At 41.0% G+C, this 15,392-nt stretch overlaps 1 protein-coding gene across 1 annotated transcript; it reads right to left on the reverse strand.

The window, feature by feature from the left end:
- Window positions 1–541: 541 nt before the first annotated feature.
- On the reverse strand, window positions 542–8,184 carry LOC139447326 (protein PML-like). Its single transcript, XM_071228628.1, has 6 exons — window positions 8,176–8,184; window positions 5,861–6,912; window positions 5,600–5,661; window positions 3,787–3,847; window positions 3,501–3,569; window positions 542–2,204 (listed from the first exon to the last, which is right to left on the reverse strand). The coding sequence occupies exons 2-6, from the start codon at window positions 6,909–6,911 to the stop codon at window positions 1,540–1,542; spliced, it is 1,908 nt and encodes a 635-aa protein (XP_071084729.1). The 5' UTR covers window position 6,912; window positions 8,176–8,184; the 3' UTR covers window positions 542–1,539.
- Window positions 8,185–15,392: the final 7,208 nt, after the last annotated feature.

The raw sequence follows: 15,392 nt of genomic DNA on the forward strand, positions 1-15,392 counted from the left end.
TATAGCTATAAGACGGTCTGTTTTGACTTTTGTAAGCACACAGCATGTTCTTGAAATCGTTGTTTGTATGTCAGTACCTGTGAAATTCAGGGGTAGAATAGGTCTTCAGCAACCCATGCTTGCCGTAAAAGGCGATTATGCTTGTCGTAAGAGGCGACTAACGGGATTGGGTTGTCAGGCTCGCTGACTTGGTTGATGCATGTCATCGTATCCCATTAGCTTTGATCGATGCACATGGTGTCAATCACTGGATTATCTGGTCCAGACTCGATCATTTACAGACCGCCGTCATATAGCTGTATTATTGCCGAGTGCGGCGTAAAACAACTAACAAACAAACAATCATTGCTTCAATGTCAGCCAACTGTAGGGTTCACACGAACTTAATGCACAGACTACAGCTCATTTGACTTCCAATAATTATACACTGTCTGGGAATAAACAACAAACAAACATAACAAACAAAGATACGATTACATTACACCCAAAGCCAACTTGCACAGATACGTTCTGCCAAGCCGTTTATTTTATGAAGGACGGAAATTTATACATATTCAAGGATGATGTAGCGAGTAAATCATGTATAATGATAATACAAATATTTCAATTTCTGATGTGACAGTAAAAGATCCCGTATAACGAGGTGATTTATTGTAATCAGAAAGAAACGTCTAGCTTGAAAGGGATTTGTAAATTTAAGCTATTGTGTTGTCTGTCCTCGATACAGAGAAACCTCATCATAACGGTCACCTTTAAGCTCTACAATCTGTGTCAGAAGAGGATCTACAGACAGACAAACAAACAAGTATTTTATCTTCGTCTAACAGCTGTACATAATAAACAACAAGCATAAAAAATACATAAAAATAATAATACAGCGCCTCTCAAATACTTATGAGAGACGATACACAAAACTGGATGGTATGTACAGATACAAATGTTTTACCCATATAGCAATAGCTTTCTGCGTTGTAATATTAAAAAGCCAGTGTTGGCAGTGACATACACCTCCTGTTTAAAAAGGACACACATTCTCCTTGTTTGACGGGATTAAAAAGTTTGACATTTCAGACGTTATACTCGTAATTAATGTAGATCTTTGATCATCGTATAGTAGACATTGGAATAAAACATGTTTTTCATCTAAAATATTATCATTACTGTTGAAGCAGGGGGCATGGGTGGCCCAGTCGTCTAAGGCGCTGTGATTCGCTGTGCAGAGTTGCATCCCTATGAAACCTATGATTGAGGGTTCGAATCCCGGTTCGCCCCGATTATGTTTCTAGGTTTGTCAGCACCATACCAGTGCTTGTGGGTTTCACCGAAGTGGTAAACGTCCGAGACCTGCATCACTTCGGGCTTTCCTCCCACATTAAGCTGACATGCCGCGATATAACTGGAATACTGTTAAAAGCGGCGTTAAACCCAACTCACTCACTCACTTACTGTTGAAGCACACTCTGTCTTCAACCTTTAAATAAATTCAAGTCTCTGTGTGTTTATACTCGTCAACATGGCCACCTGTATCATGTCATGACATCACGACAGTGCCATGACAATCATTGCTTTCTTCTCCTCCGTCATGTAGATGTCGCTGCCAACAACAAGTCTCATGCTGACAGTGACGAAATTTTGGTTGTACACCCCGAACATTGGCCACAGTAGTTGACTGGAGTCTACGTTGTCTAACATCGACACCAGTTTGTTCTCCTTCACGTCAATGAAGACAATCTTCTCCCTGTCGTCATCGTAGACAACGCCGTAATGCAGCGTGGCCGATGCCCCTGCAGTGTTGGTGAGAGTATCAGGCAGATGCAGACCATCGCTCTCCTCCTTCCCCTCCTTCCACGTACTCCTGCATATCCCGCCGTGTGTAGGGCAGTGGTAGACGCCCATGCAGTAGGCACGAGGACTGTCCTGTACACAGTAACTCATGTCCATCTCTACCTCAGCACAGACGCCAACCTCCAGGATGAGGGCGTTCTCTGTGAGCGGGTTCTCCAGGTGGACCCTTGTTTCCATCTCCCAATACTGGGGGCAGCCAGGCTGGGGGAGGGGGGCTTTGCTGCAGGTGCCCCTGTAGTTCTTCAGTCGTCCCTCCCCTGCAAATTTGGTGTCTGACTTCCTGTTGACCAGCTCTCCTCCTGTGTAGATAACGACGTAGTCAAGATTGGCTCTGTCGCTGTCATATTGCAGATGTAAACCTAAAAAATATGAACGTAGCTTACATATGTTTGTCTTTTGTTTCTTAGTTGTTTAACGCCGCCCCCAGGCAGGATAAATCCATTGCATAAAACCGTATCCGAAAGTGATGGTGGTGTGTGTGTGTGTGTGTGTTGGGGTTGTTGTTGGTGGTGGTGGTAGTGATGGTGGTGTGTGTGTGTGTGTGTGTGTGTGTGTTAGGGGTGGTGGTGGTTAGTCTGTCATACAGACCCTGATACAAATATATTCAATACAACCCATGCAAATCTATAATGTTTGGCAAGTCTAGATTACTGAAAAGAGTTTCTGGGCTCAGAGACCAGATGTTTGTCTAGGTGGTGGTGTGTGTGTGGTGGTTGTTGGGTGGGATTGGGTGTTTCGATATGATTTAAGAAATAAACGAGGAGTCAGAGTTGTTTATTGTACAATTAAAAGCTGCAGGGAGAATAAACCATGCGGGGTGCCACGCATCATCTTTAAGGATATAATAAAATGTACAAGCTTTATACATACTCACCCTTATTTATAAACCTTTTCATTGGGATCGCTATTAAGTAAGAGACTTCTTTCTATAGGCATTAAAACCTATTGTGAGGTTTTACTTTCCAGTCGGGTTAAATCTCATAAACAGGAACGTTGTAATGTCCCTGGGATTTTAAATAATATACCAGGGATTTTATAGGATATTCAACTGATATAATGTCCTGGGTATTATATCAATGTAACTTCCGTTCAAATTGTAACATGTAATGAAATGTAAAATCAAATGACAAATGTTTTCTTCATATTCCCGAGGATCAAACTCGCAACCTTCGTATCTGTAGCCCAGTGAGTGTACCACGAGGCTACAGAGGTGTTGATAAGCCTCGCTGGTTTTTAGAATGTCCTTTTCAAGATCGTACGCCAGCAACAGATATTTTTCGCGCGGTTCCTAAGGTTCATGGAAAGTATGTTCGAAACATAAAAATGTTGATAAATGTTGTTTTAAGTTTCTTTTTTCGGTTTATAAGTATGGAAAAACACTTTCCCTCGGCTTTGGTAGACAGAGCATGTCCTGGGGGTCGGGAAAAACCGCGGAGGCTTCCCCCCCTTGGTTTTTCCCTCTCCCCAGGGCATGCTCTGTCTACCGAAACCTCGTAAGCATGACTTGTTTTCTCAAATACTTAAATACTAGTAATGATAACACAACCAGGCAGGTCCCATAGTGTAGTACCCGACAAACAGCACAAGGGTCACACATGATTTGGCAATACGGTAGTTACATGTATGTTACAGGGGAAGATGCTGAATATACTCACACTTCAGCACCATCGACCTGTCAACTGCACCTGGCGTCAGTAGATGAACACCGCATTCAGAGACCAAACCTGCACCATCAATATTTCAAGCATCATTCATACAAGATGAAACATAGTGGTGTGATTGTCGTCATAATTAATGGAGGACATCCATAGGAAACGTACACGTTTAACTCACTACATTTCACATTCTGAGACAACTATGACACCAGAGTGATTTCCAAGTTAGACCTGTAACATGATTGTTAAGAAAGGGAAAGCTTGAAAAAGGGAGATAAGCGTTTACCAAGCAGGAAATCGATGGCTATTGAACCTCTCTTCCCCACGTTCTCTTCGTCGTCAATGCGCTGAAAATAAAATATGGAGATAGTATATGCTCTTAAAAAAAGTAGGGAATCGTTAATATAAATGTTAATACAAAGTTTTAGAACAAAGATAAGTTGACGACAAACATTCTATCCAAGAACGTTTATGTCTGTAAAACATAATACCAAAACATATCCGACAGTTTGCACGTGCTGAACGCAGCAGCGCCCTTCCTTTCCTGAGATGTCATTCCTGATTTCGACACTTTCAAGGAGGGTCGATTTATTTATATGGACAATTATTTCTGTCAATCTTATTGATTCTGATTATCATACAGTTGTGATTTACTTGATTTCATTCATTGTTTGTGTACGAACAAGTGATGTCTCATCTGCAACGTCCGGAGCGTGCGAGCGTATTGGTATGCTGGACACTGACGGAAGACTGCGTTCAGTGGGCTATACGTTTAATGTTTCACAAAGTGCAATTAGAAGATTATTGAACAGGTACCAACAAACCCAAAATATTGAAGATCGACCCCGTTCAACGTGTCCCACGACCCAGGACACGATCGATTGAATCGAAACCAGGCTCTACGAAATCAAACTCAAACGGCGAATCAAATTGCTTCATACTTTCATCGGGCAACTGGAGTACGAGTAACGCGTCAGACGATTGGATGTCTAATCTAAGTCTCCATACAGCTCATCTCCATGCTCGACGGCCTCATGTTGTGCCACCCAACTAATCGTCACATTTCCAACAGACTTCAATAGTGTACATAACGTCGAAACTGGGGTAAGCGTGTTTTCAGATGATAGGGTAGTCTTGGCTGACGACGTCGAAATGAACGTCAAGCCAATGTCAACCTGAGATTTCAAGACAGATTTGGCGGTGGATCGGTTGTGTGTGGGGGTAGCATCACTACGACTGAGCGAACCCCACTCCATATTGTGCAAGGAAGAATCACGTCATTGCCTAAAAGTCGGGCCGGGACGGGCCAAGACGGGCCAAAGTGTTATTGGCTAATTACTTCATTATCGGCGATCATACCTACATATAATTGATGCAACATACACACATGACATTAATGAACAATCACCAAACACAAAGTGCACCATAATTAAGTTATTCGGAGTAAGTCGCTTGAAAACCAGAAAGTGAGCTGTGTGTAAGCGTCGCTGATCTAGGTAACATGTAAAAGAGCAATCGTTAAACGAAATAAGATTTGACACGTATCAAATACTTCTAGCTGGTCAATCATGGGCAGTATGCCTGGTCCAATGAAGGAATGTTTGACAAATCGTACCGGTATTACGCACTACTGATCCAAAAACGTATATGTGTGTGTGTGATTTCAGCGTTTAGTTTATCTGTTAGCGTTTCAAGCCTTTCAATATTGTTCTTGTCTGAGTCAAATTGTGTCTTTAGTTCTGCAGTCTGCTGAAAATATATTGGAATAGATAATTAATATTCCATAAACCGACATGCAGTTCTCAAATGCCAGCCAACCCGAAAGTTATCATGATTGTGTTTATTGATACATTTGAAAGCAGGAACGTGCACGCTGCACATTTTAGTGTGAGTGGGTGAGTTTGAGTTTACGCCGTTGTTAGCAATATTCCAGCAATATCACACCAGAACACCAGAAATTGGCTACCCACATTGTACCAGTGTCGGGAATCGAACCCGGGTCTTCGGCGTGACGAGCGAACGCTTTAACCACTAGGCTGGCTACCCGACCGCCCTGGTCATTTTAGAAATAATGATGTCTTATCATTGACAAAACTCACCGTATTGTGTTTTACCTCCAACTCTGGCATACTGGAGTCATGTTTAGATTGACATTCCTGGTCTGAAACAATACAGTGATGTTGCATAATCCGAGTAAAGTTTAATGTAGCCCACCAACATCAGCGCACTAACCACGTGAAAATACACAGTGTAACTATACCACAAGAGGCTTATAGAGACAGTAGTGAACACAATGAAAACGTGTTCTAATTGTACAGAGTCCTGAGAAAAGACTTTACAATTATCTTTCATATAAATACCTCTTCTGTTTTCTTCTTCTATTTCTCTTGTCAAGGTGGAACCAAATTCTGATATATTTGATTTCAGTTTTGACAAGCCGTTTGTGTTAAAGACAGCTACAGGTATGCCATGTGTTTGAGGCACAGTCGTGTCCAGGAAGGCCCGTGTTGTCTCCCCGACGGAACTCCCCAACTCCGTTAGATCTTTTTGTGAGGCATAGAGGAGAACCTTATTGATGTAGTCTAAAACATCAGTGCATGTCTTCAAATCATCTTCAGATGTGGTGAGACGCGTTTGTAGATGTGTCTTGGTCTTCTCAGTCTGACTTTCAAGATCAGTCAGAAGTTCCTTCTCTCTTTGATCAAGCTGCGATCGCAGAGATCTGAACGTATGGCCAATAGTTTCCTTCACAGTGTCGTGTGTTCTGTCTGTGAATTCGGTTCCTTGTCTGATATTCTGAATGTGTGATTGTTGGCGATTCTGTAACGTTGATAGGTCTTGTTTGTGTTGGACTAACTGTTTTGTGACACTTTCAGCAAACACCTCTAGCTTCTCAACTTCATGATCTGCGTGATTTTCAATTCTACATCTTGCACAAATCAAAATGTTGCATTTTCGATCAAAAAGATAAAGAGAGTCATGGTTGTGGATACTGCAAGGGGTTGGGATGTTGGAGACAACCGGCTTGATGTCATTAAAGTTTTGCAGTAAATGGTTTCTGGTGAGTTTAAAGGTGTTGTGCATGTTCTGGCAGAATTCACAGAGGAACTCTTCACACTCCCGACACCAACACACAGCCTGGTTGCTGTCATCTTCGTGTGTACAGAGAAGCTCTGTGGGTCGATGTTTGACAGTCAGGTGGAATATTTCCTTCTGTCTGACTGCATCCTTCTGGAGACTTGTGTCTGTGAGGTTGACCTTCCTCTGACATGTAGAGCATGATATCACGCCACCAGCTGCAGATGTCACACACGTCTCACACACAGCGTGTAGACAGGGCAGTAAGTAGGGGACTGGACCTTTCAGGTTAAACTGCTGCTGACAGACAGAACACTTCGGGAAACTGTCCATTCTGAAGACAGAAAACTTTAATGAGCGATCTCTCAGTTCCATATTTTTCTTGATCTTAAGCTTGGTAGTAGAGTAATTAGCATGTCTTTCAAGGTTTAGTTCTGCACCGCACAGCACTATTATGACGTCACATTACTTATTGTGAGCAAATCATTTGACGCCAGCACGTTTAGAAAAGCGCTATCATTTAGTCTTTAATGCCCAAAGCTGGAAATACACTTTCCCAGTCGATTGCTATCCTGTTTTCTGCACAACATTGTTGTCTATAGAATGTTATATTTACCACAACACTATACTTTTTTTTGAGCATTTCATTATCAAGTACTTTTCTGTAAATATTAGACTGTTCCGCGCCAGGGCCGTGGAAGGTGCTCATTGTGATTTAAGACCTCTAACCAATCAAATTGAATATTTTCCTATATCACATTTTGTGTTAAGTTATTCCTGATGTTATATCAGACAAATCAACACATACCTTTAAATATCCCAAAATATGTCATGTCTGTAGAAATCAATTCAAAAATCCATTATGTCACAAACAGTGTCATGAACATAATACATATTTGCAGCAGCCTAGGTGGTTAGAGGGATCTATCACCCGAAAACTGTTTTGAACGACCACTGTTTAAACACCTGCTTATGTCAGCCAACGCATACCTTCACACAACTCTCTCTCTCTTTCTGTGTGTGTATGTGTGTGTGTGTGTGTGTGTGTGTGTGTGTGTGTGTGTGTGTGTGTGTGATTGTACTAGTCCGGACTTATTCCGATTTTATATGCCGTGTTCTATTTATATTTGCAAAAAATACCATTTATAACGGTTTTTGGTATGATCCTGGGATCGAACCCCCTACTTCCACGTCCCGGATAAACGCTCAATCACTAGACCACTGAGGCCGTCTAAATGTCAAAGGAAAATACCTGCTTTCAATAAATCAATATTGGCGCAGCGTTAGCTGGTACATATATGCATACATACAAGTGACAGAGCTATTCATGCACAACGTAACAGCATTAAAGTGGGTCGTGGTTTGTATGAGTGGCATGTCCCACCTCGTTATAAAACGAAAGTAGAAACGTACTGTTGTCACGAAGCATTTAATAGCCAGGTTCCACGGCATATATACAGCTGGTATACAAGGATATTTGTACCACATTTGGCGTCCCGATAGTATCGTGACATATACCAGCAAGTATTGGCCCTGATTATTGAACAGTTATCTGTTTGCAGGCGTGCGAGATAACAAACAGTTAGGGCACACCTACCTCGATAGATTACTTCCTTCACTGTGACCTAAAGGTCACTTCCGGGTCATGACGCGGGAAGGGAAGCTACTCTAACCCTAGTCTATGAGACGTCTCGGCCACAGACAGACGTTGTTGACAGTAGGTCTGTCCTGTCATAACACGCAGCGCAGTCAGATGTAGAAAACGAAACAAGGTAACAATTCGAACATATTCCTGCCAAATCCAGCTGTTTAAATTTGTGGAAAAGGTTCCAAGCCGCAGAGGTCTGCAAGCATAGATATGGCAACTGATCGCAGAGGTCTGCGAGCACAGATATGGCAACTGGTGCCCTCGCAAAATTGTTTCGCACTTTATATCTCCAAAGTTGCCAAGACATGTAAAATGCCTCAACTGTGTTACAGTTAGACACTGATTTTCAGCATATGTGACAATAGTTTTGATTCTGATAGCAATTATCCCAGTAGTTTCTCCAGATTCCCGATGGTTAATTCTGACTCGATCACCGAATGACAATGGCGACACCATGTTTGTTAATAAACACTGAAAGTAGTCCCTACTTGACCTTTGATATTTGCATCTCTATCCGCATATGACCCCTACGGATATCGTGTTTATCCGTTGGCTTTATCCTGTCGTGAAACATACCCATTATATGAGTGAGTTGGGTTTAACGCCGCTTTTAACATTATTCCAGTTATTCCATTATCACTGTGTGTCAGCTTAATGTGGGAAGAAAGCCCGAAGTGATGCAGGTCTCAGACGTTTACCACTTCGGTGAAACCCATGAGGACGGGTATGGTACTGACAAACCTAGAAACATAATCGGGGCGAACCGCCCTCATAGGTTTCTGGCGTGCCCAAGGGACGAAACTCTGCTCAGCGGATCGCGGCGCCTCAGACGACTGGGCCATCCGTGACCCTACCCATTATATGATAAATGACGTTATAAAATGGTACTTAAGTAGACGTCATACTATTCTATATATTTAACACTCTAACAACACGTGAGCAAATTCGCGCATATTGGTAAATTTGCTCATGTGAGGCACTGTCTTCATCAGCTGATAAACGTCAACAAATACAACTTCAATCCTTATATTGACAGATACATAAATCATAACAACACAATCCATTAAACATCAAACTTTAATTATTTAAAAGGAACTATTTCAACGCGGAGAGTCATGGCGTCGAGACGTCATCTGTCCCAAACATTCCATTCGGAGTGAGATCCCTTAGTTTTACAAACGGCAGAAAAAGGCGGCTACGGCAATGTCATTCACTTAAAATAAAAGTTGCACCCAGGTGTGCAGTCACTACACGATTACACAATTAAAAACTTTGATATAGATAGAATGTCCGTGTTAATGTAGGTCCCAAAAGCATCTCGGTTTCAACAAGTAACGACAATCCGCCGTCAGTTTGTTTCCAAATGTGTGTCGAGTTGAGTCATCATTTTGTATATGCATTGATGGAAAAGCAGGTATACGTTGAGTCCACTTACCGAAGATACCAACTGTAGTAAATATATCTTTAGGCTGACGATGTTTTCACAAAACAAATGTATATTTGGAATGATGCTTGCATATTACTTTGACAAATGTTTGGTATTCAAATCAGGTGCTACACGATCTGTTCTTATTGACATTAGTTTATGTCTACATTATTGCCTCTGTTCCCCACAAACGTTATAGTGATCCATAGTGTATTTGACATCAACGGGTTAAAGCATAACGCTGTGTTCATCCCCAGTTGATTTATATGCGCCAAATGTAACCTGCGATGAAATGAAAAAGCTTATGGCACAGACTATGAGCTGGATATTCTGATGTAGTTTCCAGTTAACTGATCAATAAAAAACAAACAACAACAACACTGTGTTAAGTGGCATTGATCTCTGACAATTCTCTGGGAACGGTTGTTGCTTTTGCTATTGTTTTTTACCCGTTGAAACCCGCATGATGTTCCAGAAATCGCGACCAGTTCGCGATCTGTGCTGCGCCAACCCGGGTCAAGCCGAGCCAACGCTTTAACCACTAGGCAACCCCACCGTCACCGCCTAAATGAAGTTTTGTTTGGGATGTAGAAATGTGGTCCGTCCGTCACGTTTCGTATCCAGAGCATAACTCGTACAACATTCAGTATTCATTCATAAAACTTTGTTTACACATGAGTTAATACACTGAAGTGGAGCCTTGTGCTATTCAAGGATTATGTTTTGAGTTTCCATGGCAAAAAAGGTGAACTTCAAACGAGGGTAGCGATAATTTTCAAAGAATATCTCATGAAATGTTTCCAATTTCTTTGTATAACGCAGGGGCTGAAATGGTCAGCTTTGCTATCGATGTGGGAATTTTTTTTATAGATTTTCCGGTAACACGTTGAACTAAGGTACAAGTGAAGGCTTCATCTTGCGGTCATCTGTTATAATGTCAGTTGTATTTACATTTTGTTTTATTGGTGAGGTATATGATTTATACATTGTTTGATCTATGCAGACATTTAAAAGAGCGGGATATAATCAATCTCAGACATCTTTGTATCCGAGCAATCTGGCATCCGCAAATGCTTTCGTTGCAGGAATATTTTTTTATTAAACTATAGCAATCAGGGGTATTTCCAAATAACGACATCCGATGAGCTTCCATCCTTCTTTTTGTCTGTTTTATTGGGTTGAAGAAATTAATTAATTGTGTGGTAATTAATTGTAATATCGAAATCTTCAAAGATCACGGGTAACAAGTCAGAGTTCATAAATGCGAATAAATATTGCCTCAAGGTTTAATTTCGCCATCCTTACAGACGATGGCGTTGCGTTAGCCAGCACTGAAGCTAGTGAGCCCTAGTGGGCAGTGTTAGACCATCTTCCCGAAGCAAGTGAGTTAACTGACTATAAAAGTCCAGTTTCCTACCTTGCCGAACTAGGCTGGTATTATGGAGTTACATTTTGGCTGGACTAACGAGTCTATGCATAGTCAAATCAAAATCGCGCACCGAAATCGAAATCCGGTTCGTAAAGTGTCATGCAGATTTCGGTCGACTGCAGTATTTGCAAAGCATGTGCACCGCTAGCTCGTTGTCAACAGATATTTTCTAAATATTTTCATGTTTTTAATCAAGGTGCTCACGTGATTTGATGCACTTCGCGATGTAAGAGTCGTTTTATAACATCATAGACCTTAATTATCGATCAGATCGTCTTGACTGGGCGCCACCGTTTTGTTTGAAACAAATGCAAGTGATACGAGAGGTTGAATCTGATTGGTCAATATTGGCCATATTCATATGCTGCAGTGATAACGTCACTGAAATCTACGCCCATATCATCGACAAACAGATAAAAGATACACGGTTCATTTGCTTTTGCAACAAAAGCACGTCTTCGTTTCGAAGATTTTTTAATGACACTGCTTCTTTTGTCGTGTGTCTTCTTCATGACACCCGTTTGAAGCAGAAGCTCAAACCCGTTCAGGTGCTCAGTTTATGCAGCCATAAGCACCTCCCCCATTGCGTTCACACTTAACAGATGCGTGGTGTGGCAACAAGACGCCTTAACCTAGAAGCTGCTCAGTTTTTAGTTTCGGTTTCTGAGACCATATGGTGACATATCACTTTTTGATTGCATGTGCAAAATGAACAGAAGACCAACATATAATTACAACTGAGTTCTCCCCCAAAAAACTAAGCACGAAACAAATAAAAAAACAAGATTCTACAGGGAATATTGGATCTCAGTGGATCATGTCAAGGTATAAAACTCAGCACAGCGAACTGCCATCCCTGACACATCCCATCCCTGGGTCCCCCATGCCTCCACAATAAGGGGACAAGACAGGGAACCTGTGTTTGTGAATGTCGTGTGGATGTTAGTGTTGAGCCAAGTATTGTGGCCCTATGGTGTTCTCATGCGATGCTTCGATCTTTAACGATCAATATGAATTATTTACGAGATGACCATTTACCAAGTAATATTTTTACTAAACACAATTATAATTCCATAGGTCCCAAACGTTAAGTATTACCACTGTAATTGTATGTCCATGAAGTTCCACACATAAAAACATGGAACATTACCACTCTGATCTGCGGGACATTTAAATTGCTTTCTCAACAAACCGTTAACTATACAATCAAAATGCAGTGTTACGTGTATTATTTTATGCACACTATAACTGCTGAGTGAACGAAATCAAATGCCTAAGGAGGAGGGTATAATCAACTGTTTTTTTGTTTGTTGTTTATGCTGCACTCAGCAATATTCCACCTACATGACGGCGGTCTGTAAAATATCGAGACCAGACAATCCAGTGAGTGATATCATGAGCATCGATCCACGCTATTGGGATCGATGATATGCATTAACCAAGTCAGTAGGCCTGACCACCCGATCCCGTTAGTCGCCTCTTACGACAAGTATAGTGACCTTTTACTGCAAGTATGGGTTGACGTTCCTTGTAACTCCGTCTCCGTTGCTGCCTTCATATGCTACCAAGAAGGTAAAACTCTCATTATCTGTCAATAGATGAATATGTCAGCGATATAGGTCTTACACGCAGATCTGGTCACATGTTCATAAGACCCGTGAAGATCCAGGGTAGAATAGGTTTTCAGCAACCCATGTTTGCCGTAAAAGGTGACTATGATTGTCGTAAGATGCGACAAACGGGATCGGGTGGTTAGGCTCGCTGACTTGGTTGATGCATGTCATCGATCCCAGTTGCGTGGATCGATGCTCATGATATCAATCACTGGATTGTCTGGTCCAGACTCGAAGAAAAAAGCTGGAATATTGCTGAGTGTGGCGTAAAACAACAAACCAACCAACCACCCACATGCTTGTAAAGTTTATATCTAGAACATTAACATTGTTTTGGCATTATATACCGGACCTTTTTTTCTTAAAGTGATAAATTAATCAGATTATCTTGGAATTGTCCATAAGTCGTCAAATGGATAGATAGGTTATTCATGGTCCATGATTATCTAGAACTTTGATGTTGTTCTTTTGCAAAGATTAATATGTTAGCTATACATCTATCGATATTCAACCATGCCGTTACCAGTAATATAGCATGATGCGTTATCTGTGAATATCCATAAAAAGACGTACATGTGGTATTACGGACTGCAGCAAGAGGCAATAGTTAGTCCACAAGTTGACGTTATTAATATAATAATGTCGATAGAACGCTCATGGTGTAATCTAGTCAGATATAAACAGTTTCCTTTGACACATGACAACGGCTTGAGTGTGGCATGCAAGATGATTGGTATGAGTCTATGTTTCTTACTTTCAATGAACTTTAGTGAGTGAATGAGTTAAGCTTTAACGTAACATCGGCAATATATTCATACTTATGTTGCTTTGTCTTATTAGCATTTCACCTCTTTTTTTGCATCTGTGATCAGAAACTCTTTCTTATAGCTTATACTATTGTATATATATATATTCAGTTATGGCCTGATGAGACTCGTGGTACGAGTTGAAAGCGCTAGCCTATTAAAACTGTGTTCAATCTTACTCCACTTATTTAATTATTAATATATATATATATATATATATATATATATATATATATATATATATATATATATATATATATATATATATATATATTGCTCGTAACAACACAAGCTGACATCGAGGCATCTTTGTGCTGCACGCCCATTTAACCTTTCATGACCTGATATTTGGTAAGTACCATAAAACCTTGATCCAGGCACGGCGATCATCACTGCCAATGCTTGCTCAACTCCTATAATCACAATTGCATTTGCCCTGGGTGCACTGGGTGGTATTCCCGAGGATCATGCTCCAGTTCTGGTGTCATGCACTAACTTAGGTCTAGACCAGAAGTGAACAATGCCTTGATATGTCATATTATGATTGAACTCATGCTTACAGTTAACGTTTGAACGTTATCAGAAAGCTTAATATACTTCCGTTCCAAGGAAATATATTTAATCCCCTATAATCCACTGTTACAACATTTGGGATGAGGGCACAGTGGGGTTAAACCTGTAGAATGTTCATCAGGATATGCATACTGATATCATAATGTCATAAATATACTAATTTATTAAAACATGAATTGTAAATGGAAATCAATTTCGACAATATTTAAAAATTAGCCTCTTCTTTATTTCACATCACATAGGCAATATATCTTGTGCAACAAAGTTCATGCATTTAGTAGGAATCCTTTAACTTCAGTAGGATACTTGTTATGGTCATGCACATTCACAGAAGAGAAGGCAGTATCAAATGCAGAAAAGCCTTAGATTTAAGGCAACAATGACGTTTTGGGAGAAAGTAGGGGTTAGGGAACTCAAGCATTAGACCCTGTCGTTCATCCCCTCATCTGTCCTTTAAATTAAGGTATTGAATTTCGATAACAAGCCACGAAAAGGCATTGTATTTGGTCAATATAATATGGTTATTCTGGTGTTAAATGGTATGTTACACTTATTTATGCTCTAATGGTGTTTGGGGATATAAAGTAAAAAAGATTGGTTAAAAGCTCGATTGATAAATAACATTGAACACTGGTGAGTATACTGTAATAGTGTATTTGGATGTACAAATGGAACTATTCTGATACTGGAAATCTTTTATAAAGACCTTATACCACTGCTTGAAAGCGCATTGGGCCTTACGTACATGAAAACTGTGATCCCTGGCTTCAAAACATATCTATTAAAGTCCTTGAATTTGAGCTTTATCATGAACCATGTGTGGAATGGCCTTGTCCATCTACGGGTTAGTTGTCCATTGAAACTTCACAGCGGAGAGATTACTGACTGTAAAAGGTGACTATGCTTGTCGTAAGACCTGGTTGGTGCATCTCATCGTATCCCAATGCGTCGATCGATCCTGCTGGGTAGAGTGTCGGGTAGATGCAGAAGACACACACCCTTCTCCTGCCCTCCTCTTCCCGACCCTCTCCATCCTGCTCCTTCTTCTTTCCCAAATCTTTCTTCTCCCCAAAATCCGTCTCCTCTCGCAAACGCTGCCCTTCTTCTCCATCCTCCTCCTCTTCCCCATCCTTCTTCTCTCCCAAATATGTCTTCTCTCCCAAATCCTTCTCCTCTTCCACAGCCTCTTCCTCTTCTCCATCCTCCTCTTCCCCATCCTTCTCTTCTCCCAAATCTTTCTTCTCTAAATTCCCCTCTTCTTACCCAGCCACTTCCTCTTCCCCGACCTCTTCTGTCTTCCTCCTCCCTATCCTCGCGGA

This window comes from Haliotis cracherodii, unplaced genomic scaffold (assembly GCF_022045235.1).
Source record: "Haliotis cracherodii isolate W230 unplaced genomic scaffold, xgHalCrac1.p SCAF_7, whole genome shotgun sequence".
Classification (NCBI taxonomy): Eukaryota; Metazoa; Mollusca; class Gastropoda; order Lepetellida; family Haliotidae; genus Haliotis; species Haliotis cracherodii.